The sequence below is a fragment of the Bufo gargarizans genome, chromosome 9, assembly GCF_014858855.1.
Source record: "Bufo gargarizans isolate SCDJY-AF-19 chromosome 9, ASM1485885v1, whole genome shotgun sequence".
Lineage (NCBI taxonomy): Eukaryota > Metazoa > Chordata > Amphibia > Anura > Bufonidae > Bufo > Bufo gargarizans.
This window is the reverse complement of record NC_058088.1, coordinates 15,052,605-15,078,762: the sequence shown is the minus strand read 5'-3', so window position 1 is coordinate 15,078,762 and position 26,158 is coordinate 15,052,605. Positions and strand designations below refer to the sequence as shown.

Genomic DNA, 26,158 nt, shown 5'->3' with positions numbered 1-26,158 from the left:
TTAAATTCCATAGACTGCAATAGTATTGCATTTATTGAGCAAGTGATCAGAAGGTCCCATGTTCAAGTCCTCTAGCAGGACTAAAAATTAAAACTGTTTATAAAAATATTACAAATCAAATTACCTCCCTTTCACTGCTTTGCATATAACAATTTATATAAACTCGGTTCACTACACAACGTTACTTTTCAATGTTATTCTACTTAAAGGAAGTTGACATACTGCTAGTAGATGAAGTGGTGGTTATTGGGGAAGTCGGAGTGGTTGTTAAAGTCATAGTTGTTGACAGCGTTGCTAGAGTTATAAAATATCAGGACAGTAGAATTATGTTTAATGACAAGAAATATGAAAGAGATCTTAGAGAACACAGCCTTGCAGACATTTTTCTATACATACACAACTCTAGGGTAGAAATGATGGAGGGGTTTATGTCTCAGGGAGTGTTTTATCAGTTGCATTAGATTTTCAAAGAATAAAACTAGGGACAGAAGAAAAAGACAAGGACTTGTTTATTTTGGTAACAAACATATGTACAACTATTCTCCACGCTATACTAGTGTCTACATGCTTAAAGGGAACCTGTCGCTGGGATTTTGGGTATAGAGCTGAGGACATGGGTTGCTAGATCGCCACTAGCACATCCGCAACATCCAATCCCCATAGCTCTGTGTGCTTTTATTGTGTAAAAAAAATGATTTGATATATAGGAAAAATAATCTGAGATGAACCATTTCAGATTAGGTTGCATATGTATCAGATATGTGTCATAGGGGTGGTTGTTGAGGGAGTCATAATTGTCCACAATGTTACTATAGACATAAAATATCAGAAGATTAGGATCATATTTACTTAGAAGGGAAATATGAAAGTGATCTTGTGGACAATAGCTGTAAATAAATTGGTTATTTATGCACAAGACTAGGGCAGAGACTCTGGATGAGTTGATGTATGGTACAACATTTGGTCAGATGTACTGGATTTTAGTGCAGAGCCTCAAGCACAAGAAGATCATTGATCATAATGATAGGACTAAGATAAACAGGGAAAACAGAGAAATATGATTAGAAAAAGAAGGTTTCTCACTTGAACACGGAGTGCAAAAGATTGGGCGGACACAAAGATTCAAAACGTGATGGCCACAGGTACATGGACATGGTCTAGTAGATGATGTGGGATCTGTGGTTGTGGAAGTGGGCACAGTACTCATTGCAGTCACTAAAAATGAAATGTATAATACCATAGTTAGAATGTAGCTAAGACCTTCTAGTTGGGATTATATGAAGAATATTTACAAAACCAATTGTAGTTCTTTAGTACATGACACATATCCTTATTTCTTTCATTATGCCACTGTGTGTTCATTAATCACTATTATGTCCATATGGGATAACCTTCCTGGAGGCCAATTGGGCATGTGGCTATTAGATCTTTAACCGTCCTGCAACCCCAAGTCTACTTATGTGAATTCCAAACCCCAACTTTAGCTCCTGGTGACAATAGGGTAACAGCACTGTTTGAAACGAACAGCAAGGTGGATTTTTCCAAACGTCACAATACAGGAGGCTAATAATATCTTTTGTTTGCAGACCTTCTGGCTTAGATACTTGGGTTTGTTGGGACTATTCTCCTTTCACAGAGGGCATGTGATAGACCATATCCTTGTACTTTTTTTGTGTAGCACACTACACTTTTTTCATAGGACTTTAATGGGGAAAAACTAATGTACTCAGGATGTAGAAGAAAATGGCTGACTCGGTTTAGTTAAGATCATCCTTATGCTACAGCACTGCCTCTGGACGGGGACATTTACTACAGGGTAGACATGAAAATAGCACATGCAATCTTTATCCTCTTGTTTATTTTTCGCAAGGATTATGGCATGAGGTCTTCCTACTTGTGTGTATTCAATATTAAAGTTTGTAAGCTTTCAAAATTTCATTGCCACAGATGCAGAAGCTGTCATGAGAAAAGTTGCGCTGAACCACAGCAGTAGTATAGTGCACATCTGCTGTTGAAAAAGCTCACTGTTGGCTTATTTCCCATTGGAGTGAAAATAGTATGCAAACTGCATGCACATCCTAGGCACACTATGCAAAACCACCTTTCAATAGTGGCCTACTTACAGGTAGTTGACATACTGCCAGTGGTTGAAGTGGTGGCCTTCGGGGTGGCTGTTGAGGATGTCATAGTTGTAGACAATGGTGATGTTGCTATAGACATAAAATATCATAACAGTAGTAGTAAGTATGACATGGGAAATGTGAAAGTTATCTGTGGGACCGGAGTCATAAAACCATTTTCATACATTCACACTCCCAAAGTCAAGACTATGTATTAGAGCATTTCATCAGTTTTATTGGACTTTACATGGAATAAAACTAGGAACAAAAGAACAAGAGAAGAACATTTACAGCCCCAAGGTCAAGACTTTGTATCAGAGAGTTTCATCAGTTTTATTGGACCTTACATGGAATAAAACTAGTAACAAAAGAACAAGAAAAGCATTTGGGCATTCTAGTAACAAACACACTTTATGTACACCATTCTCCCTGCTATGCTATTGTCTACATGCTCAATGTAGTTCTGCTTACCAGTAGTTTTCGTAGTGCTAGTAGTCGAAGTGGTGATCATCAGGGTGGTTGCTGAGGAAGTCATAGTTGTCGACGATGTTACTATAGATATAAAATATCAGATGATTAGGGTTATGTTTACTGACTTGAAAAATGTAGAAGTGATTTTGGGGACCACTGCTGCCCAAAAATTGGTTATACATGCACAAGCCTAGGGTAGATACTATGGAAGATTTTATGTATTGTAGAACATTTTGTTAGATGTACTGGATTTTAGTCCAAAGCCTCAAGCACAAGGAGATCATTGATAAGTATGATGGAACAAAACAAATAAAAGAGATATGTAAGAAATAGAAGGTTTCTCACTTGAGCATGGAGAACAGTAGATTGGACGGACACAATAATTCAAAGCTTGATTTTTACAGGTACACGGACATGGTGTATAAGATGTCATAGGCTCTGTAGTTGTGAAAGTCGGTACAGTGCTCATAGTAGTTGCTACAAACAAATGTATGATACCATAGTTAGAATTTATTAAAAATTTTCTACTTAGGATAATAAATCAAATTTTTACAAAACCAATTGTATGTCTGGTCTATAATACACAACACATATCCTCAAATCTTTAATTTTTTTGTATGCCATTTTGTGTCCACGATGCACTTTTTTTGTCACTAGGAATTTTTCAGGGTGTGATATCCTATAGGCCTCCAAGAAGGAAATCCCATATGGACATGTGGCCAATTGCTTTCGCACCTTCCTGCAACCCAGTGGTGGCCACCAGGCTGGTTGTTGAGGAAGTCATAGTTGTAGACGATGTTGTGATATTCTGTTCATAAAATATCAGGACAGTAGGATTATTTTCAATGACGTGGGAAATGTGAAAGTGATCTTGGGGAACACAGTCATGCAACCATTATTTATACATTCACAGTCCCAAGGTCAAGATTATGGAGGAGTTTATGTATCATAGAGCATTTTATGAGTTGTATTGGATTTGAAATGGAATAAAATGTATGACCAAAGTTCAAGAAAAGGACTTGTGTATTCTGGTAACAAACATGCTAAAACCTTAACCATGCTATGTTATTGTGCACTATTGAGTGGCGTACTACTTACAGGTAGTCGTCGTAGTGTCAGTAGTCGGGGTGCTTGTTGAGGAAGTCATAGTTGTTGACGATGGAGATGTTGCTGTAAACATAAAATATAAGGACAGTAGGATTATGTTCATTGACACGGAAAATATGAAAGTGATCTTGTGAACCATAGTTGTAAATAAATTGGTTATTTATGCACAATACTAGGGCAGAGACTCTGGATGAGTTTATGTATGGTACAACATTTGGTCAGATGTACTGCATTTTAGTGCAGAGCCTCAAGCACAAGGAGAAAATTGATCATAATGATAGGATTAAGATAAACAGGGAAAACAGTTAAATATGATTAGAAATAGAAGGTTTCTCACTTGTACACGGAGTGCAGAAAATTGGGCGGACACAAAGATTCAAAACGTGATCGCCACAGGTACATGGACATGGTCTAGTAGATGATGTGGGATCTGTGGTTGTGGAAGTGGGCACAGTACTCATTGCAGTCACTAAATATGAAATGTATAATACCATAGTTAGAATGTAGCTAAGACCTTCTAGTTGGGATTATATGAAGAATTTTTACAAAACCAATTGTAGTTCTTTAGTACATGACACATATCCTTATTTCTTTCATTATGCCACTGTGTGTTCATTAATCACTGTTATGTCCATATGGGATAACCTTCCTGGAGGCCTATTGGGCATGTGGCTATTAGATCTTTAACCGTCCTGCAACCCCAAGTCTACTTATGTGAATTCCAAACCCCAACTTTGGCTTCTGGTGACAATAGGGAAACAGCACTGTTCAAAATGAACAGCAAGGTGGATTTTTCCTAACATCACAATACAGGAGGCTAATAATATCTTTTGTTTGCAGGACCTGAAGGGTTAAACAGAGAGTTGGTTAGGAACATCATTTATCAGTATTGCAATTATTATTGCTTCCTTGATTGGTATATGTTGTTGCATCCAATGTATCCCTTCCCTCATACAGATGTTTTGTGCAATGTGTCCAAAACCCACAGACCCTGGTCAAGCATATGCTACTTACCTCTCTATGAGAGAGAAAAGATAAGTCATATTTATGACTAAAGAGGGGATTGAAGGGTTAAACAGAATTAGCTGTGTGATCTGTATGAAGGACAAGAGGTTGGGTGACATCATATTGAAGGGTGACTATGTATACAATTTACCTTCTGTCTTTATAAGGAAAGTTTCTAGTCAGCATTATTATAATGAGAGCTGTATAAGGAACTGCTACTATTGTAATGAGAGCTGCAGCTATTCTTGTATGTATGCATGGATGTATATAAGGCCCGTTACGACAACAATAAATAGAACTGTTTCTGACATAATTCTGCATCTGTCATTGACACGTTCTCCAGACGTCTGTCTTCGGGGACACAGAAAGGAATCACGGTGCATAGAGAGAAGGATAATATTCTTTCAGGACCTTCTGGCTTAGAGACTTGGGTTTGTTGGGACTATTCTCCTTTCACAGAGGGCATGTGATAGACCATATCCTTGTACTTTTTTTGTGTAGCACACTACACTTTTTTCATAGGACTTTAATGGGGAAAAACTAATGTACTCAGGATGTAGAAGAAAATGGCTGACTCGGTTTAGTTAAGATCATCCTTATGCTACAGCACTCCCTCTGGACGGGGACATTAACTACAGGGTAGACATGAAAATAGCACATGCAATCTTTATCCTCTTGTTTATTTTTCGCAAGGATTATGGCATGAGGTCTTCCTACTTGTGTGTATTCAATATTAAAGTTTGTAAGCTTTCAAAATTTCATTGCCACAGATGCAGAAGCTGTCATGAGAAAAGTTGCGCTGAACCACAGCAGTAGTATAGTGCACATCTGCTGTTGAAAAAGCTCACTGTTGGCTTATTTCCCATTGGAGTAAAATTAGTATGCAAACTGCATGCACATCCTCGGCACACTATGCAAAACCACCTTTCAATAGTGGCCTACTTACAGGTAGTTGACATACTGCCAGTGGTTGAAGTGGTGGCCTTCGGGGTGGCTGTTGAGGATGTCATAGTTGTAGACAATGGTGATGTTGCTATAGACATAAAATATCATAACAGTAGTAGTAAGTATGACATGGGAAATGTGAAAGTTATCTGGGGGACCGGAGTCATAAAACCATTTTCATACATTCACACTCCCAAGGTCAAGACTACGTATCAGAGCGTTTCATCAGTTTTATTGGACTTTACATGTAATAAAACTAGGAACAAAAGAACAAGAGAAGAACATTTACAGCCCCAAGGTCAAGACTTTGTATCAGAGAGTTTCATCAGTTTTATTGGACCTTACATGGAATAAAACTAGTAACAAAAGAACAAGAAAAGCATTTGGGCATTCTAGTAACAAACACACTTTATGTACACCATTCTCCCTGCTATGCTATTGTCTACATGCTCAATGTAGTTCTACTTACCAGTAGTTTTCGTAGTGCTAGTAGTCGAAGTGGTGATCATCAGGGTGGTTGCTGAGGAAGTCATAGTTGTCGACGATGTTACTATAGATATAAAATATCAGATGATTAGGGTTATGTTTACTGACTTGAAAAATGTAGAAGTGATTTTGGGGACCACTGCTGCCCAAAAATTGGTTATACATGCACAAGCCTAGGGTAGATACTATGGAAGATTTTATGTATTGTAGAACATTTTGTTAGATGTACTGGATTTTAGTCCAAAGCCTCAAGCACAAGGAGATCATTGATAAGTATGATGGAACAAAACAAATAAAAGAGATATGTAAGAAATAGAAGGTTTCTCACTTGAGCATGGAGAACAGTAGATTGGACGGACACAATAATTCAAAGCTTGATTTTTACAGGTACACGGACATGGTGTATAAGATGTCATAGGCTCTGTAGTTGTGAAAGTCGGTACAGTGCTCATAGTAGTTGCTACAAACAAATGTATGATACCATAGTTAGAATTTATTAAAAATTTTCTACTTAGGATAATAAATCAAATTTTTACAAAACCAATTGTATGTCTGGTCTATAATACACAACACATATCCTCAAATCTTTAATTTTTTTGTATGCCATTTTGTGTCCACGATGCACTTTTTTTGTCACTAGGAATTTTTCAGGGTGTGATATCCTATAGGCCTCCAAGAAGGAAATCCCATATGGACATGTGGCCAATTGCTTTCGCACCTTCCTGCAACCCAGTGGTGGCCACCAGGCTGGTTGTTGAGGAAGTCATAGTTGTAGACGATGTTGTGATATTCTGTTCATAAAATATCAGGACAGTAGGATTATTTTCAATGACGTGGGAAATGTGAAAGTGATCTTGGGGAACACAGTCATGCAACCATTATTTATACATTCACAGTCCCAAGGTCAAGATTATGGAGGAGTTTATGTATCATAGAGCATTTTATGAGTTGTATTGGATTTGAAATGGAATAAAATGTATGACCAAAGTTCAAGAAAAGGACTTGTGTATTCTGGTAACAAACATGCTAAAACCTTAACCATGCTATGTTATTGTGCACTATTGAGTGGCGTACTACTTACAGGTAGTCGTCGTAGTGTCAGTAGTCGGGGTGCTTGTTGAGGAAGTCATAGTTGTTGACGATGGAGATGTTGCTGTAAACATAAAATATAAGGACAGTAGGATTATGTTCATTGACACGGAAAATATGAAAGTGATCTTGTGAACCATAGTTGTAAATAAATTGGTTATTTATGCACAATACTAGGGCAGAGACTCTGGATGAGTTTATGTATGGTACAACATTTGGTCAGATGTACTGCATTTTAGTGCAGAGCCTCAAGCACAAGGAGAAAATTGATCATAATGATAGGATTAAGATAAACAGGGAAAACAGTTAAATATGATTAGAAATAGAAGGTTTCTCACTTGTACACGGAGTGCAGAAAATTGGGCGGACACAAAGATTCAAAACGTGATCGCCACAGGTACATGGACATGGTCTAGTAGATGATGTGGGATCTGTGGTTGTGGAAGTGGGCACAGTACTCATTGCAGTCACTAAATATGAAATGTATAATACCATAGTTAGAATGTAGCTAAGACCTTCTAGTTGGGATTATATGAAGAATTTTTACAAAACCAATTGTAGTTCTTTAGTACATGACACATATCCTTATTTCTTTCATTATGCCACTGTGTGTTCATTAATCACTGTTATGTCCATATGGGATAACCTTCCTGGAGGCCTATTGGGCATGTGGCTATTAGATCTTTAACCGTCCTGCAACCCCAAGTCTACTTATGTGAATTCCAAACCCCAACTTTGGCTTCTGGTGACAATAGGGAAACAGCACTGTTCAAAATGAACAGCAAGGTGGATTTTTCCTAACATCACAATACAGGAGGCTAATAATATCTTTTGTTTGCAGGACCTGAAGGGTTAAACAGAGAGTTGGTTAGGAACATCATTTATCAGTATTGCAATTATTATTGCTTCCTTGATTGGTATATGTTGTTGCATCCAATGTATCCCTTCCCTCATACAGATGTTTTGTGCAATGTGTCCAAAACCCACAGACCCTGGTCAAGCATATGCTACTTACCTCTCTATGAGAGAGAAAAGATAAGTCATATTTATGACTAAAGAGGGGATTGAAGGGTTAAACAGAATTAGCTGTGTGATCTGTATGAAGGACAAGAGGTTGGGTGACATCATATTGAAGGGTGACTATGTATACAATTTACCTTCTGTCTTTATAAGGAAAGTTTCTAGTCAGCATTATTATAATGAGAGCTGTATAAGGAACTGCTACTATTGTAATGAGAGCTGCAGCTATTCTTGTATGTATGCATGGATGTATATAAGGCCCGTTACGACAACAATAAATAGAACTGTTTCTGACATAATTCTGCATCTGTCATTGACACGTTCTCCAGACGTCTGTCTTCGGGGACACAGAAAGGAATCACGGTGCATAGAGAGAAGGATAATATTCTTTCAGGACCTTCTGGCTTAGAGACTTGGGTTTGTTGGGACTATTCTCCTTTCACAGAGGGCATGTGATAGACCATATCCTTGTACTTTTTTTGTGTAGCACACTACACTTTTTTCATAGGACTTTAATGGGGAAAAACTAATGTACTCAGGATGTAGAAGAAAATGGCTGACTCGGTTTAGTTAAGATCATCCTTATGCTACAGCACTCCCTCTGGACGGGGACATTAACTACAGGGTAGACATGAAAATAGCACATGCAATCTTTATCCTCTTGTTTATTTTTCGCAAGGATTATGGCATGAGGTCTTCCTACTTGTGTGTATTCAATATTAAAGTTTGTAAGCTTTCAAAATTTCATTGCCACAGATGCAGAAGCTGTCATGAGAAAAGTTGCGCTGAACCACAGCAGTAGTATAGTGCACATCTGCTGTTGAAAAAGCTCACTGTTGGCTTATTTCCCATTGGAGTAAAATTAGTATGCAAACTGCATGCACATCCTCGGCACACTATGCAAAACCACCTTTCAATAGTGGCCTACTTACAGGTAGTTGACATACTGCCAGTGGTTGAAGTGGTGGCCTTCGGGGTGGCTGTTGAGGATGTCATAGTTGTAGACAATGGTGATGTTGCTATAGACATAAAATATCATAACAGTAGTAGTAAGTATGACATGGGAAATGTGAAAGTTATCTGGGGGACCGGAGTCATAAAACCATTTTCATACATTCACACTCCCAAGGTCAAGACTACGTATCAGAGCGTTTCATCAGTTTTATTGGACTTTACATGTAATAAAACTAGGAACAAAAGAACAAGAGAAGAACATTTACAGCCCCAAGGTCAAGACTTTGTATCAGAGAGTTTCATCAGTTTTATTGGACTTTACATGGAATAAAACTAGGAACAAAAGAACAAGAAAAGCATTTGGGCATTCTAGTAACAAACACACTTTATGTACACCATTCTCCCTGCTATGCTATTGTCTACATGCTCAATGTAGTTCTACTTACCAGTAGTTTTCGTAGTGCTAGTAGTCGAAGTGGTGATCATCGGGGTGGTTGCTGAGGAAGTCATAGTTGTCGACGATGTTACTATAGATATAAAATATCAGATGATTAGGGTTATGTTTACTGACTTGAAAAATGTAGAAGTGATTTTGGGGACCACTGCTGCCCAAAAATTGGTTATACATGCACAAGCCTAGGGTAGATACTATGGAAGATTTTATGTATTGTAGAACATTTTGTTAGATGTACTGGATTTTAGTGCAAAGCCTCAAGCACAAGGAGATCATTGATAAGTATGATGGAACAAAACAAATAAAAGAGATATGTAAGAAATAGAAGGTTTCTCACTTGAGCATGGAGAACAGTAGATTGGACGGACACAATAATTCAAAGCTTGATTTTTACAGGTACACGGACATGGTGTATAAGATGTCATAGGCTCTGTAGTTGTGAAAGTCGGTACAGTGCTCATAGTAGTTGCTACAAACAAATGTATGATACCATAGTTAGAATTTATTAAAAATTTTCTACTTAGGATAATAAATCAAATTTTTACAAAACCAATTGTATGTCTGGTCTATAATACACAACACATATCCTCAAATCTTTAATTTTTTTGTATGCCATTTTGTGTCCACGATGCACTTTTTTTGTCACTAGGAATTTTTCAGGGTGTGATATCCTATAGGCCTCCAAGAAGGAAATCCCATATGGACATGTGGCCAATTGCTTTCGCACCTTCCTGCAACCCAGTGGTGGCCACCAGGCTGGTTGTTGAGGAAGTCATAGTTGTAGACGATGTTGTGATATTCTGTTCATAAAATATCAGGACAGTGGGATTATTTTCAATGACGTGGGAAATGTGAAAGTGATCTTGGGGAACACAGTCATGCAACCATTATTTATACATTCACAGTCCCAAGGTCAAGATTATGGAGGAGTTTATGTATCATAGAGCATTTTATGAGTTGTATTGGATTTGAAATGGAATAAAATGTATGACCAAAGTTCAAGAAAAGGACTTGTGTATTCTGGTAACAAACATGCTAAAACCTTAACCATGCTATGTTATTGTGCACTATTGAGTGGCGTACTACTTACAGGTAGTCGTCGTAGTGTCAGTAGTCGGGGTGCTTGTTGAGGAAGTCATAGTTGTTGACGATGGAGATGTTGCTGTAAACATAAAATATAAGGACAGTAGGATTATGTTCATTGACACGGAAAATATGAAAGTGATCTTGTGAACCATAGTTGTAAATAAATTGGTTATTTATGCACAATACTAGGGCAGAGACTCTGGATGATTTTATGTATGGTACAACATTTGGTCAGATGTACTGCATTTTAGTGCAGAGCCTCAAGCACAAGGAGAAAATTGATCATAATGATAGGATTAAGATAAACAGGGAAAACAGTTAAATATGATTAGAAATAGAAGGTTTCTCACTTGTACACGGAGTGCAGAAAATTGGGCGGACACAAAGATTCAAAACGTGATCGCCACAGGTACATGGACATGGGCTAGTAGATGATGTGGGATCTGTGGTTGTGGAAGTGGGCACAGTACTCATTGCAGTCACTAAATATGAAATGTATAATACCATAGTTAGAATGTAGCTAAGACCTTCTAGTTGGGATTATATGAAGAATTTTTACAAAACCAATTGTAGTTCTTTAGTACATGACACATATCCTTATTTCTTTCATTATGCCACTGTGTGTTCATTAATCACTGTTATGTCCATATGGGATAACCTTCCTGGAGGCCTATTGGGCATGTGGCTATTAGATCTTTAACCGTCCTGCAACCCCAAGTCTACTTATGTGAATTCCAAACCCCAACTTTGGCTTCTGGTGACAATAGGGAAACAGCACTGTTCAAAACGAACAGCAAGGTGGATTTTTCCTAACATCACAATACAGGAGGCTAATAATATCTTTTGTTTGCAGGACCTGAAGGGTTAAACAGAGAGTTGGTTAGGAACATCATTTATCAGTATTGCAATTATTATTGCTTCCTTGATTGGTATATGTTGTTGCATCCAATGTATCCCTTCCCTCATACAGATGTTTTGTGCAATGTGTCCAAAACCCACAGACCCTGGTCAAGCATATGCTACTTACCTCTCTATGAGAGAGAAAAGATAAGTCATATTTATGACTAAAGAGGGGATTGAAGGGTTAAACAGAATTAGCTGTGTGATCTGTATGAAGGACAAGAGGTTGGGTGACATCATATTGAAGGGTGACTATGTATACAATTTACCTTCTGTCTTTATAAGGAAAGTTTCTAGTCAGCATTATTATAATGAGAGCTGTATAAGGAACTGCTACTATTGTAATGAGAGCTGCAGCTATTCTTGTATGTATGCATGGATGTATATAAGGCCCGTTACGACAACAATAAATAGAACTGTTTCTGACATAATTCTGCATCTGTCATTGACACGTTCTCCAGACGTCTGTCTTCGGGGACACAGAAAGGAATCACGGTGCATAGAGAGAAGGATAATATTCTTTCAGGACCTTCTGGCTTAGAGACTTGGGTTTGTTGGGACTATTCTCCTTTCACAGAGGGCATGTGATAGACCATATCCTTGTACTTTTTTTGTGTAGCACACTACACTTTTTTCATAGGACTTTAATGGGGAAAAACTAATGTACTCAGGATGTAGAAGAAAATGGCTGACTCGGTTTAGTTAAGATCATCCTTATGCTACAGCACTCCCTCTGGACGGGGACATTAACTACAGGGTAGACATGAAAATAGCACATGCAATCTTTATCCTCTTGTTTATTTTTCGCAAGGATTATGGCATGAGGTCTTCCTACTTGTGTGTATTCAATATTAAAGTTTGTAAGCTTTCAAAATTTCATTGCCACAGATGCAGAAGCTGTCATGAGAAAAGTTGCGCTGAACCACAGCAGTAGTATAGTGCACATCTGCTGTTGAAAAAGCTCACTGTTGGCTTATTTCCCATTGGAGTAAAATTAGTATGCAAACTGCATGCACATCCTCGGCACACTATGCAAAACCACCTTTCAATAGTGGCCTACTTACAGGTAGTTGACATACTGCCAGTGGTTGAAGTGGTGGCCTTCGGGGTGGCTGTTGAGGATGTCATAGTTGTAGACAATGGTGATGTTGCTATAGACATAAAATATCATAACAGTAGTAGTAAGTATGACATGGGAAATGTGAAAGTTATCTGGGGGACCGGAGTCATAAAACCATTTTCATACATTCACACTCCCAAGGTCAAGACTACGTATCAGAGCGTTTCATCAGTTTTATTGGACTTTACATGTAATAAAACTAGGAACAAAAGAACAAGAGAAGAACATTTACAGCCCCAAGGTCAAGACTTTGTATCAGAGAGTTTCATCAGTTTTATTGGACTTTACATGGAATAAAACTAGGAACAAAAGAACAAGAAAAGCATTTGGGCATTCTAGTAACAAACACACTTTATGTACACCATTCTCCCTGCTATGCTATTGTCTACATGCTCAATGTAGTTCTACTTACCAGTAGTTTTCGTAGTGCTAGTAGTCGAAGTGGTGATCATCGGGGTGGTTGCTGAGGAAGTCATAGTTGTCGACGATGTTACTATAGATATAAAATATCAGATGATTAGGGTTATGTTTACTGACTTGAAAAATGTAGAAGTGATTTTGGGGACCACTGCTGCCCAAAAATTGGTTATACATGCACAAGCCTAGGGTAGATACTATGGAAGATTTTATGTATTGTAGAACATTTTGTTAGATGTACTGGATTTTAGTGCAAAGCCTCAAGCACAAGGAGATCATTGATAAGTATGATGGAACAAAACAAATAAAAGAGATATGTAAGAAATAGAAGGTTTCTCACTTGAGCATGGAGAACAGTAGATTGGACGGACACAATAATTCAAAGCTTGATTTTTACAGGTACACGGACATGGTGTATAAGATGTCATAGGCTCTGTAGTTGTGAAAGTCGGTACAGTGCTCATAGTAGTTGCTACAAACAAATGTATGATACCATAGTTAGAATTTATTAAAAATTTTCTACTTAGGATAATAAATCAAATTTTTACAAAACCAATTGTATGTCTGGTCTATAATACACAACACATATCCTCAAATCTTTAATTTTTTTGTATGCCATTTTGTGTCCACGATGCACTTTTTTTGTCACTAGGAATTTTTCAGGGTGTGATATCCTATAGGCCTCCAAGAAGGAAATCCCATATGGACATGTGGCCAATTGCTTTCGCACCTTCCTGCAACCCAGTGGTGGCCACCAGGCTGGTTGTTGAGGAAGTCATAGTTGTAGACGATGTTGTGATATTCTGTTCATAAAATATCAGGACAGTGGGATTATTTTCAATGACGTGGGAAATGTGAAAGTGATCTTGGGGAACACAGTCATGCAACCATTATTTATACATTCACAGTCCCAAGGTCAAGATTATGGAGGAGTTTATGTATCATAGAGCATTTTATGAGTTGTATTGGATTTGAAATGGAATAAAATGTATGACCAAAGTTCAAGAAAAGGACTTGTGTATTCTGGTAACAAACATGCTAAAACCTTAACCATGCTATGTTATTGTGCACTATTGAGTGGCGTACTACTTACAGGTAGTCGTCGTAGTGTCAGTAGTCGGGGTGCTTGTTGAGGAAGTCATAGTTGTTGACGATGGAGATGTTGCTGTAAACATAAAATATAAGGACAGTAGGATTATGTTCATTGACACGGAAAATATGAAAGTGATCTTGTGAACCATAGTTGTAAATAAATTGGTTATTTATGCACAATACTAGGGCAGAGACTCTGGATGAGTTTATGTATGGTACAACATTTGGTCAGATGTACTGCATTTTAGTGCAGAGCCTCAAGCACAAGGAGAAAATTGATCATAATGATAGGATTAAGATAAACAGGGAAAACAGTTAAATATGATTAGAAATAGAAGGTTTCTCACTTGTACACGGAGTGCAGAAAATTGGGCGGACACAAAGATTCAAAACGTGATCGCCACAGGTACATGGACATGGTCTAGTAGATGATGTGGGATCTGTGGTTGTGGAAGTGGGCACAGTACTCATTGCAGTCACTAAATATGAAATGTATAATACCATAGTTAGAATGTAGCTAAGACCTTCTAGTTGGGATTATATGAAGAATTTTTACAAAACCAATTGTAGTTCTTTAGTACATGACACATATCCTTATTTCTTTCATTATGCCACTGTGTGTTCATTAATCACTGTTATGTCCATATGGGATAACCTTCCTGGAGGCCTATTGGGCATGTGGCTATTAGATCTTTAACCGTCCTGCAACCCCAAGTCTACTTATGTGAATTCCAAACCCCAACTTTGGCTTCTGGTGACAATAGGGAAACAGCACTGTTCAAAACGAACAGCAAGGTGGATTTTTCCTAACATCACAATACAGGAGGCTAATAATATCTTTTGTTTGCAGGACCTGAAGGGTTAAACAGAGAGTTGGTTAGGAACATCATTTATCAGTATTGCAATTATTATTGCTTCCTTGATTGGTATATGTTGTTGCATCCAATGTATCCCTTCCCTCATACAGATGTTTTGTGCAATGTGTCCAAAACCCACAGACCCTGGTCAAGCATATGCTACTTACCTCTCTATGAGAGAGAAAAGATAAGTCATATTTATGACTAAAGAGGGGATTGAAGGGTTAAACAGAATTAGCTGTGTGATCTGTATGAAGGACAAGAGGTTGGGTGACATCATATTGAAGGGTGACTATGTATACAATTTACCTTCTGTCTTTATAAGGAAAGTTTCTAGTCAGCATTATTATAATGAGAGCTGTATAAGGAACTGCTACTATTGTAATGAGAGCTGCAGCTATTCTTGTATGTATGCATGGATGTATATAAGGCCCGGTACGACAACAATAAATAGAACTGTTTCTGACATAATTCTGCATCTGTCATTGACACGTTCTCCAGACGTCTGTCTTCGGGGACACAGAAAGGAATCACGGTGCATAGAGAGAAGGATAATATTCTTCCAGGACCTTCTGGCTTAGAGACTTGGGTTTGTTGGGACTATTCTCCTTTCACAGAGGGCATGTGATAGACCATATCCTTGTACTTTTTTTGTGTAGCACACTACACTTTTTTCATAGGACTTTAATGGGGAAAAACTAATGTACTCAGGATGTAGAAGAAAATGGCTGACTCGGTTTAGTTAAGATCATCCTTATGCTACAGCACTCCCTCTGGACGGGGACATTAACTACAGGGTAGACATGAAAATAGCACATGCAATCTTTATCCTCTTGTTTATTTTTCGCAAGGATTATGGCATGAGGTCTTCCTACTTGTGTGTATTCAATATTAAAGTTTGTAAGCTTTCAAAATTTCATTGCCACAGATGCAGAAACTGTCATGAGAAAAGTTGCGCTGAACCACAGCAGTAGTATAGTGCACATCTGCTGTTGAAAAAGCTCACTGTTGGCTTATTTCCCATTGGAGTAAAATTAGTATGCAAACTGCATGCACATCCTCGGCACACTATGCAAAACCACCTTTCAATAGTGGCCTACTTACAGGTAGTTGACATACTGCCAGTGGTTGAAGTGGTGGCCTTCGGGGTGGCTGTTGAGGATGTCATAGTTGTAGACAATGGTGATGTTGCTATAGACATAAAATATCATAACAGTAGTAGTAAGTATGACATGGGAAATGTGAAAGTTATCTGGGGGACCGGAGTCATAAAACCATTTTCATACATTCACACTCCCAAGGTCAAGACTACGTATCAGAGCGTTTCATCAGTTTTATTGGACTTTACATGTAATAAAACTAGGAACAAAAGAACAAGAGAAGAACATTTACAGCCCCAAGGTCAAGACTTTGTATCAGAGAGTTTCATCAGTTTTATTGGACTTTACATGGAATAAAACTAGGAACAAAAGAACAAGAAAAGCATTTGGGCATTCTAGTAACAAACACACTTTATGTACACCATTCTCCCTGCTATGCTATTGTCTACATGCTCAATGTAGTTCTACTTACCAGTAGTTTTCGTAGTGCTAGTAGTCGAAGTGGTGATCATCGGGGTGGTTGCTGAGGAAGTCATAGTTGTCGACGATGTTACTATAGATATAAAATATCAGATGATTAGGGTTATGTTTACTGACTTGAAAAATGTAGAAGTGATTTTGGGGACCACTGCTGCCCAAAAATTGGTTATACATGCACAAGCCTAGGGTAGATACTATGGAAGATTTTATGTATTGTAGAACATTTTGTTAGATGTACTGGATTTTAGTGCAAAGCCTCAAGCACAAGGAGATCATTGATAAGTATGATGGAACAAAACAAATAAAAGAGATATGTAAGAAATAGAAGGTTTCTCACTTGAGCATGGAGAACAGTAGATTGGACGGACACAATAATTCAAAGCTTGATTTTTACAGGTACACGGACATGGTGTATAAGATGTCATAGGCTCTGTAGTTGTGAAAGTCGGTACAGTGCTCATAGTAGTTGCTACAAACAAATGTATGATACCATAGTTAGAATTTATTAAAAATTTTCTACTTAGGATAATAAATCAAATTTTTACAAAACCAATTGTATGTCTGGTCTATAATACACAACACATATCCTCAAATCTTTAATTTTTTTGTATGCCATTTTGTGTCCACGATGCACTTTTTTTGTCACTAGGAATTTTTCAGGGTGTGATATCCTATAGGCCTCCAAGAAGGAAATCCCATATGGACATGTGGCCAATTGCTTTCGCACCTTCCTGCAACCCAGTGGTGGCCACCAGGCTGGTTGTTGAGGAAGTCATAGTTGTAGACGATGTTGTGATATTCTGTTCATAAAATATCAGGACAGTGGGATTATTTTCAATGACGTGGGAAATGTGAAAGTGATCTTGGGGAACACAGTCATGCAACCATTATTTATACATTCACAGTCCCAAGGTCAAGATTATGGAGGAGTTTATGTATCATAGAGCATTTTATGAGTTGTATTGGATTTGAAATGGAATAAAATGTATGACCAAAGTTCAAGAAAAGGACTTGTGTATTCTGGTAACAAACATGCTAAAACCTTAACCATGCTATGTTATTGTGCACTATTGAGTGGCGTACTACTTACAGGTAGTCGTCGTAGTGTCAGTAGTCGGGGTGCTTGTTGAGGAAGTCATAGTTGTTGACGATGGAGATGTTGCTGTAAACATAAAATATAAGGACAGTAGGATTATGTTCATTGACACGGAAAATATGAAAGTGATCTTGTGAACCATAGTTGTAAATAAATTGGTTATTTATGCACAATACTAGGGCAGAGACTCTGGATGATTTTATGTATGGTACAACATTTGGTCAGATGTACTGCATTTTAGTGCAGAGCCTCAAGCACAAGGAGAAAATTGATCATAATGATAGGATTAAGATAAACAGGGAAAGCAGTTAAATATGATTAGAAATAGAAGGTTTCTCACTTGTACACGGAGTGCAGAAAATTGGGCGGACACAAAGATTCAAAACGTGCTCGGCACAGGTACATGGACATGGTCTAGTAGATGATGTGGGATCTGTGGTTGTGGAAGTGGGCACAGTACTCATTGCAGTCACTAAATATGAAATGTATAATACCATAGTTAGAATGTAGCTAAGACCTTCTAGTTGGGATTATATGAAGAATTTTTACAAAACCAATTGTAGTTCTTTAGTACATGACACATATCCTTATTTCTTTCATTATGCCACTGTGTGTTCATTAATCACTGTTATGTCCATATGGGATAACCTTCCTGGAGGCCTATTGGGCATGTGGCTATTAGATCTTTAACCGTCCTGCAACCCCAAGTCTACTTATGTGAATTCCAAACCCCAACTTTGGCTTCTGGTGACAATAGGGAAACAGCACTGTTCAAAACGAACAGCAAGGTGGATTTTTCCTAACATCACAATACAGGAGGCTAATAATATCTTTTGTTTGCAGGACCTGAAGGGTTAAACAGAGAGTTGGTTAGGAACATCATTTATCAGTATTGCAATTATTATTGCTTCCTTGATTGGTATATGTTGTTGCATCCAATGTATCCCTTCCCTCATACAGATGTTTTGTGCAATGTGTCCAAAACCCACAGACCCTGGTCAAGCATATGCTACTTACCTCTCTATGAGAGAGAAAAGATAAGTCATATTTATGACTAAAGAGGGGATTGAAGGGTTAAACAGAATTAGCTGTGTGATCTGTATGAAGAACAAGAGGTTGGGTGACATCATATTGAAGGGTGACTATGTATACAATTTACCTTCTGTCTTTATAAGGAAAGTTTCTAGTCAGCATTATTATAATGAGAGCTGTATAAGGAACTGCTACTATTGTAATGAGAGCTGCAGCTATTCTTGTATGTATGCATGGATGTATATAAGGCCCGGTACGACAACAATAAATAGAACTGTTTCTGACATAATTCTGCATCTGTCATTGACACGTTCTCCAGACGTCTGTCTTCGGGGACACAGAAAGGAATCACGATGCATAGAGAGAAGGATAATATTCTTTCAGGACCTTCTGGCTTAGAGACTTGGGTTTGTTGGGACTATTCTCCTTTCACAGAGGGCATGTGATAGACCATATCCTTGTACTTTTTTTGTGTAGCACACTACACTTTTTTCATAGGACTTTAATGGGGAAAAACTAACGTACTCAGGATGTAGAAGAAAATGGCTGACTCGGTTTAGTTAAGATCATCCTTATGCTACAGCACTGCCTCTGGATGGGGACATTTACTACAGGGTAGACATGAAAATAGCACATGCAATCTTTATCCTCTTGTTTATTTTTCGCAAGGATTATGGCATGAGGTCTTCCTACTTGTGTGTATTCAATATTAAAGTTTGTAAGCTTTCAAAATTTCATTGCCACAGATGCAGAAGCTGTCATGAGAAAAGTTGCGCTGAACCACAGCAGTAGCATAGTGCACATCTGCTGTTGAAAAAGCTCACTGTTGGCTTATTTCCCATTGGAGTGAAAATAGTATGCAAACTGCATGCACATCCTAAGCACACTATGCAAAACCACCTTTCAATAGTGGCCTACTTACAGGTAGTTGACATACTGCCAGTGGTTGAAGTGGTGGCCTTCGGGGTGGCTGTTGAGGATGTCATAGTTGTAGACAATGGTGATGTTGCTATAGACATAAAAAATCATAACAGTAGTAGTAAGTATGACATGGGAAATGTGAAAGTTATCTGGGGGACCGGAGTCATAAAACCATTTTCATACATTCACACTCCCAAGGTCAAGACTACGTATCAGAGCGTTTCATCAGTTTTATTGGACTTTACATGTAATAAAACTAGGAACAAAAGAACAAGAGAAGAACATTTACAGCCCCAAGGTCAAGACTTTGTATCAGAGAGTTTCATCAGTTTTATTGGACTTTACATGGAATAAAACTAGGAACAAAAGAACAAGAAAAGCATTTGGGCTTTCTAGTAACAAACACACTTTATGTACACCATTCTCCGTCCTATGCTATTGTCTACATGCTCAATGTAGTTCTACTTACCAGTAGTTTTCGTTGTGCTAGTAGTCGAAGTGGTGATCAACGGGGTGGTTGCTGAGGAAGTCATAGTTGTCGACGATGTTACTATAGATATAAAATATCAGATGATTAGGGTTATGTTTACTGACTTGAAAAATGTAGAAGTGATTTTGGGGACCACTGCTGCCCAAAAATTGGTTATACATGCACAAGCCTAGGGTAGATACTATGGAAGATTTTATGTATTGTAGAACATTTTGTTAGATGTATTGGATTTTAGTCCAAAGCCTCAAGCACAAGGAGATCATTGATAAGTATGATGGAACAAAACAAATAAAAGAGATATGTAAGAAATAGAAGGTTTCTCACTTGAGCATGGAGAACAGTAGATTGGACGGACACAATAATTCAAAGCTTGATTTTTACAGGTACATGGACATGGTGTATAAGATGTCGTAGGCTCTGTAGTTGTGAAAGTCGGTACAGTGCTCATAGTAGTTGCTACAAACAAATGTATGATACCATAGTTAGAATTTATTAAAAATTTTCTACTTAGGATAATAAATCAAATTTTTACAAAACCAATTGTATGTCTGGTCTATAATACACAACACATATCCTCAAATCTTTAATTTTTTTGTATGCCATTTTGTGTCCACGATGCACTTTTTTTGTCACTAGGAATTTTTCAGGGTGTGATATCCTATAGGCCTCCAAGAAGGAAATCCCATATGGACATGTGGCCAATTGCTTTCTCACCTTCCTGCAACCCAGTGGTGGCCACCAGGCTGGTTGTTGAGGAAGTCATAGTTGTAGACGATGTTGTGATATTCTGTTCATAAAATATCAGGACAGTAGGATTATTTTCAATGACGTGGGAAATGTGAAAGTGATCTTGGGGAACACAGTCATGCAACCATTATTTATACATTCACAGTCCCAAGGTCAAGATTATGGAGGAGTTTATGTATCATAGAGCATTTTATGAGTTGTATTGGATTTGAAATGGAATAAAATGTATGACCAAAGTTCAAGAGAAGGACTTGTGTATTCTGGTAACAAACATGCTAAAACCTTAACCATGCTATGTTATTGTGCACTATTCAGTGGCGTACTACTTACAGGTAGTCGTCGTAGTGTCAGTAGTCGGGGTGCTTGTTGAGGAAGTCATAGTTGTTGACGATGGAGATGTTGCTGTAAACATAAAATATAAGGACAGTAGGATTATGTTCATTGACACTGAAAATATGAAAGTGATCTTGTGAACCATAGTTGTAAATAAATTGGTTATTTATGCACAATACTAGGGCAGAGACTCTGGATGAGTTTATGTATGGTACAACATTTGGTCAGATGTACTGCATTTTAGTGCAGAGCCTCAAGCACAAGGAGAAAATTGATCATAATGATAGGATTAAGATAAACAGGGAAAACAGTTAAATATGATTAGAAATAGAAGGTTTCTCACTTGTACACGGAGTGCAGAAAATTGGGCGGACACAAAGATTCAAAACGTGATCGCCACAGGTACATGGACATGGTCTAGTAGATGATGTGGGATCTGTGGTTGTGGAAGTGGGCACAGTACTCATTGCAGTCACTAAATATGAAATGTATAATACCATAGTTAGAATGTAGCTAAGACCTTCTAGTTGGGATTATATGAAGAATTTTTACAAAACCAATTGTAGTTCTTTAGTACATGACACATATCCTTATTTCTTTCATTATGCCACTGTGTGTTCATTAATCACTGTTATGTCCATATGGGATAACCTTCCTGGAGGCCTATTGGGCATGTGGCTATTAGATCTTTAACCGTCCTGCAACCCCAAGTCTACTTATGTGAATTCCAAACCCCAACTTTGGCTCCTGGTGACAATAGGGTAACAGCACTGTTCAAAACGAACAGCAAGGTGGATTTTTCCTAACATCACAATACAGGAGGCTAATAATATCTTTTGTTTGCAGGACCTTCTGGCTTAGAGACTTGGGTTTGTTGGGACTATTCTCCTTTCACAGAGGGCATGTGATAGACCATATCCTTGTACTTTTTTTGTGTAGCACACTACACTTTTTTCATAGGACTTTAATGAGGAAAAACGTATGCACTCAGGATGTAGAAGAAAATGGCTGACTCGGTTTAGTTAAGATCATCCTTATGCTACAGCACTCCCTCTGGACGGGGACATTAACTACAGGGTAGACATGAAAATAGCACATGCAATCTTTATCCTCTTGTTTATTTTTCGCAAGGATTATGGCATGAGGTCTTCCTACTTGTGTGTATTCAATATTAAAGTTTGTAAGCTTGCAAAATTTTATTGCCACAGATGCAGAAGCTGCCATGAGAAAAGTTGCGCTGAACCACAGCAGTAGTATAGTGCACATCTGCTGTTGAAAAAGCTCACTGTTGGCTTATTTCCCATTGGAGTAAAAATAGTATGCAAACTGCGTGCACATCCTCGGCACACTATGCAAAACCACCTTTCAATAGTGGCCTACTTACAGGTAGTTGACATACTGCCAGTGGTTGAAGTGGTGGCCTTCGGGGTGGCTGTTGAGGATGTCATAGTTGTAGACAATGGTGATGTTGCTATAGACATAAAATATCATAACAGTACTAGTAAGTATGACATGGGAAATGTGAAAGTTATCTGGGGGACCGGAGTCATAAAACCATTTTCATACATTCACACTCCCAAGGTCAAGACTATGTATCAGAGCGTTTCATCAGTTTTATTGGACTTTACATGTAATAAAACTAGGAACAAAAGAACAAGAGAAGAACATTTACAGCCCCAAGGTCAAGACTTTGTATCAGAGAGCTTCATCAGTTTTATTGGACTTTACATGGAATAAAACAAGGAACAAAAGAACAAGAAAAGCATTTGGGCATTCTAGTAACAAACACAATTTATGTACACCGTTCTCCCTGCTATGCTATTGTCTACATGCTCAATGTAGTTCTACTTACCAGTAGTTTTCGTAGTGCTAGTAGTCAAAGTGGTGATCATCGGGGTGGTTGCTGAGGAAGTCATAGTTGTCGACGATGTTACTATAGATATAAAATATCAGATGATTAGGGTTATGTTTACTGACTTGAAAAATGTAGAAGTGATTTTGGGGACCACTGCTGCCCAAAAATTGGTTATACATGCACAAGCCTAGGGTAGATACTATGGAAGAGTATATGTATTGTAGAACATTTTGTTAGATGTACTGGATTTTAGTCCAAAGCCTCAAGCACAAGGAGATCATTGATAAGTATGATGGAACAAAACAAATAAAAGAGATATGTAAGAAATAGAAGGTTTCTCACTTGAGCATGGAGAACAGTAGATTGGACGGACACAATAATTCAAAGCTTGATTTTTACAGGTACACGGACATGGTGTAGAAGATGTCATAGGCTCTGTAGTTGTGAAAGTCGGTACAGTGCTCATAGTAGTTGCTACAAACAAATGTATGATACCATAGTTAGAATTTATAAAAAATCTTCTACTTCGGATAATAAATCAAATTTTTACAAAACCAATTGTATGTCTGGTCTATAATACACAACACATATCCTCAAATCTTAAATTTTTTTGTATGCCATTTTGTGTCCACGATGCACTTTTTTTTGTCACTAGGAATTTTTCAGGGTGTGATATCCTATAGGCCTCCAAGAAGGAAATCCCATATGGACATGTGGCCAATTGCTTTCTCACCTTCCTGAAACCCAGTGGTGGCCACCAGGCTGGTTGTTGAGGAAGTCATAGTTGTAGACGATGTTGTGATATTCTGTTCATAAAATATCAGGACAGTAGGATTATTTTCAATGACGTGGGAAATGTGAAAGTGATCTTGGGGAACACAGTCATGCAACCATTATTTATACATTCACAGTCCCAAGGTGAAGATTATGGAGGAGTTTATGTATAATAGAGCATTTTATGAGTTGTATTGGATTTGAACTGGTATAAAATGTATGACCAAAGTTCAAGAGAAGGACTTGTGTATTCTGGTAACAAACATGCTAAAACCTTAACCATGCTATGTTATTGTGCACTATTCAGTGGCGTACTACTTACAGGTAGTCGTCGTAGTGTCAGTAGTCGGGGTGCTTGTTGAGGAAGTCATAGTTGTTGACGATGGAGATGATGCTGTAAACATAAAATATAAGGACAGTAGGATTATGTTCATTGACACGGAAAATATGAAAGTGATCTTGGGAATCGTAGTTGTAAATAAATTGGTTATTTATGCACAATACTAGGGCAGAGACTCTGGATGAGTTTATGTATGGTACAACATTTGGTCAGATGTACTGCATTTTAGTGCAGAGCCTCAAGCACAAGGAGAAAATTGATCATAATGATAGGATTAAGATAAACAGGGAAAACAGTTAAATATGATTAGAAATAGAAGGTTTCTCACTTGTACACGGAGTGCAGAAAATTGGGCGGACACAAAGATTCAAAACGTGATCGCCACAGGTACATGGACATGGTCTAGTAGATGATGTGGGATCTGTGGTTTTGGAAGTGGGCACAGTACTCATTGCAGTCACTAAATATGAAATGTATAATACCATAGTTAGAATGTAGCTAAGACCTTCTAGTTGGGATTATATGAAGAATTTTTACAAAACCAATTGTAGTTCTTTAGTACATGACACATATCCTTATTTCTTTCATTATGCCACTGTGTGTTCATTAATCACTGTTATGTCCATATGGGATAACCTTCCTGGAGGCCTATTGGGCATGTGGCTATTAGATCTTTAACCGTCCTGCAACCCCAAGTCTACTTATGTGAATTCCAAACCCCAACTTTGGCTCCTGGTGACAATAGGGTAACAGCACTGTTCAAAACGAACAGCAAGGTGGATGTTTCCTAAAGTCACAATACAGGGGGCTAATAATATCTTTTGTTTGCAGGACCTTCTGGCTTAGAGACTTGGGTTTGTTGGGACTATTCTCCTTTCACAGAGGGCATGTGATAGACCATATCCTTTTACTTTTTTTGTGTAGCACACTACACTTTTTTCATAGGACTTTAATGGGGAAAAACTAATGTACTCAGGATGTAGAAGAAAATGGCTGACTCGGTTTAGTTAAGATCATCCTTATGCTACAGCACTGCATCTCGACGGGGACATTTACTACAGGGTAGACATGAAAATAGCACATGCAATCTTTATCCTCTTGTTTATTTTTCGCAAGGATTATGGCATGAGGTCTTCCTACTTGTGTGTATTCAATATTAAAGTTTGCAAGCTTTGAAAATTTCATTGCCACAGATGCAGAAGCTGTCATGAGAAAAGTTGCGCTGAACCACAGCAGTAGTATAGTGCACATCTGCTGTTGAAAAAGCTCACTGTTGGCTTATTTCCCATTGGAGTGAAAATAGTATGCAAACTGCATGCACATCCTAGGCACACTATGCAAAACCACCTTTCAATAGTGGCCTACTTACAGGTAGTTGACATACTGCCAGTGGTTGAAGTGGTGGCCTTCGGGGTGGCTGTTGAGGATGTCATAGTTGTAGACAATGGTGATGTTGCTATAGACATAAAATATCATAACAGTAGTAGTAAGTATGACATGGGAAATGTGAAAGTTATCTGGGGGACCCGAGTCATAAAACCATTTTCATACATTCACACTCCCAAGGTCAAGACTATGTATCAGAGCGTTTCATCAGTTTTATTGGACTTTACATGTAATAAAACTAGGAACAAAAGAACAAGAGAAGAACATTTACAGCCCCAAGGTCAAGACTTTGTATCAGAGAGTTTCATCAGTTTTATTGGACTTTACATGGAATAAAACTAGGAACAAAAGAACAAGAAAAGCATTTGGGCATTCTAGTAACAAACACACTTTATGTACACCGTTCTCCGTGCTATGCTATTGTCTACATGCTCAATGTAGTTCTACTTACCAGTAGTTTTCGTAGTGCTAGTAGTCGAAG

The 26,158-nt window shown here is 38.1% G+C and overlaps 1 protein-coding gene across 1 annotated transcript; it reads right to left on the bottom strand.

The window, feature by feature from the left end:
* LOC122919708 (mucin-5AC-like) lies at nt 1-25,329 on the bottom strand. Its single transcript, XM_044268891.1, has 37 exons — nt 25,290-25,329; nt 24,274-24,345; nt 23,911-24,045; nt 23,175-23,255; nt 22,707-22,793; nt 21,666-21,797; nt 21,320-21,391; nt 20,567-20,698; nt 20,222-20,302; nt 19,754-19,840; nt 18,140-18,271; nt 17,794-17,865; nt 17,041-17,172; nt 16,696-16,776; nt 16,228-16,314; nt 14,614-14,745; nt 14,268-14,339; nt 13,515-13,646; nt 13,170-13,250; nt 12,702-12,788; nt 11,088-11,219; nt 10,742-10,813; nt 9,989-10,120; nt 9,644-9,724; nt 9,176-9,262; nt 7,562-7,693; nt 7,216-7,287; nt 6,463-6,594; nt 6,118-6,198; nt 5,650-5,736; nt 4,036-4,167; nt 3,690-3,761; nt 2,937-3,068; nt 2,592-2,672; nt 2,124-2,210; nt 223-294; nt 1-80 (listed from the first exon to the last, which is right to left on the bottom strand). Exons 1-37 carry the CDS (start codon nt 25,327-25,329, stop codon nt 1-3), a joined length of 3,591 nt encoding a protein of 1,196 aa, XP_044124826.1.
* Between the last annotated feature and the right edge of the window lie 829 nt (nt 25,330-26,158).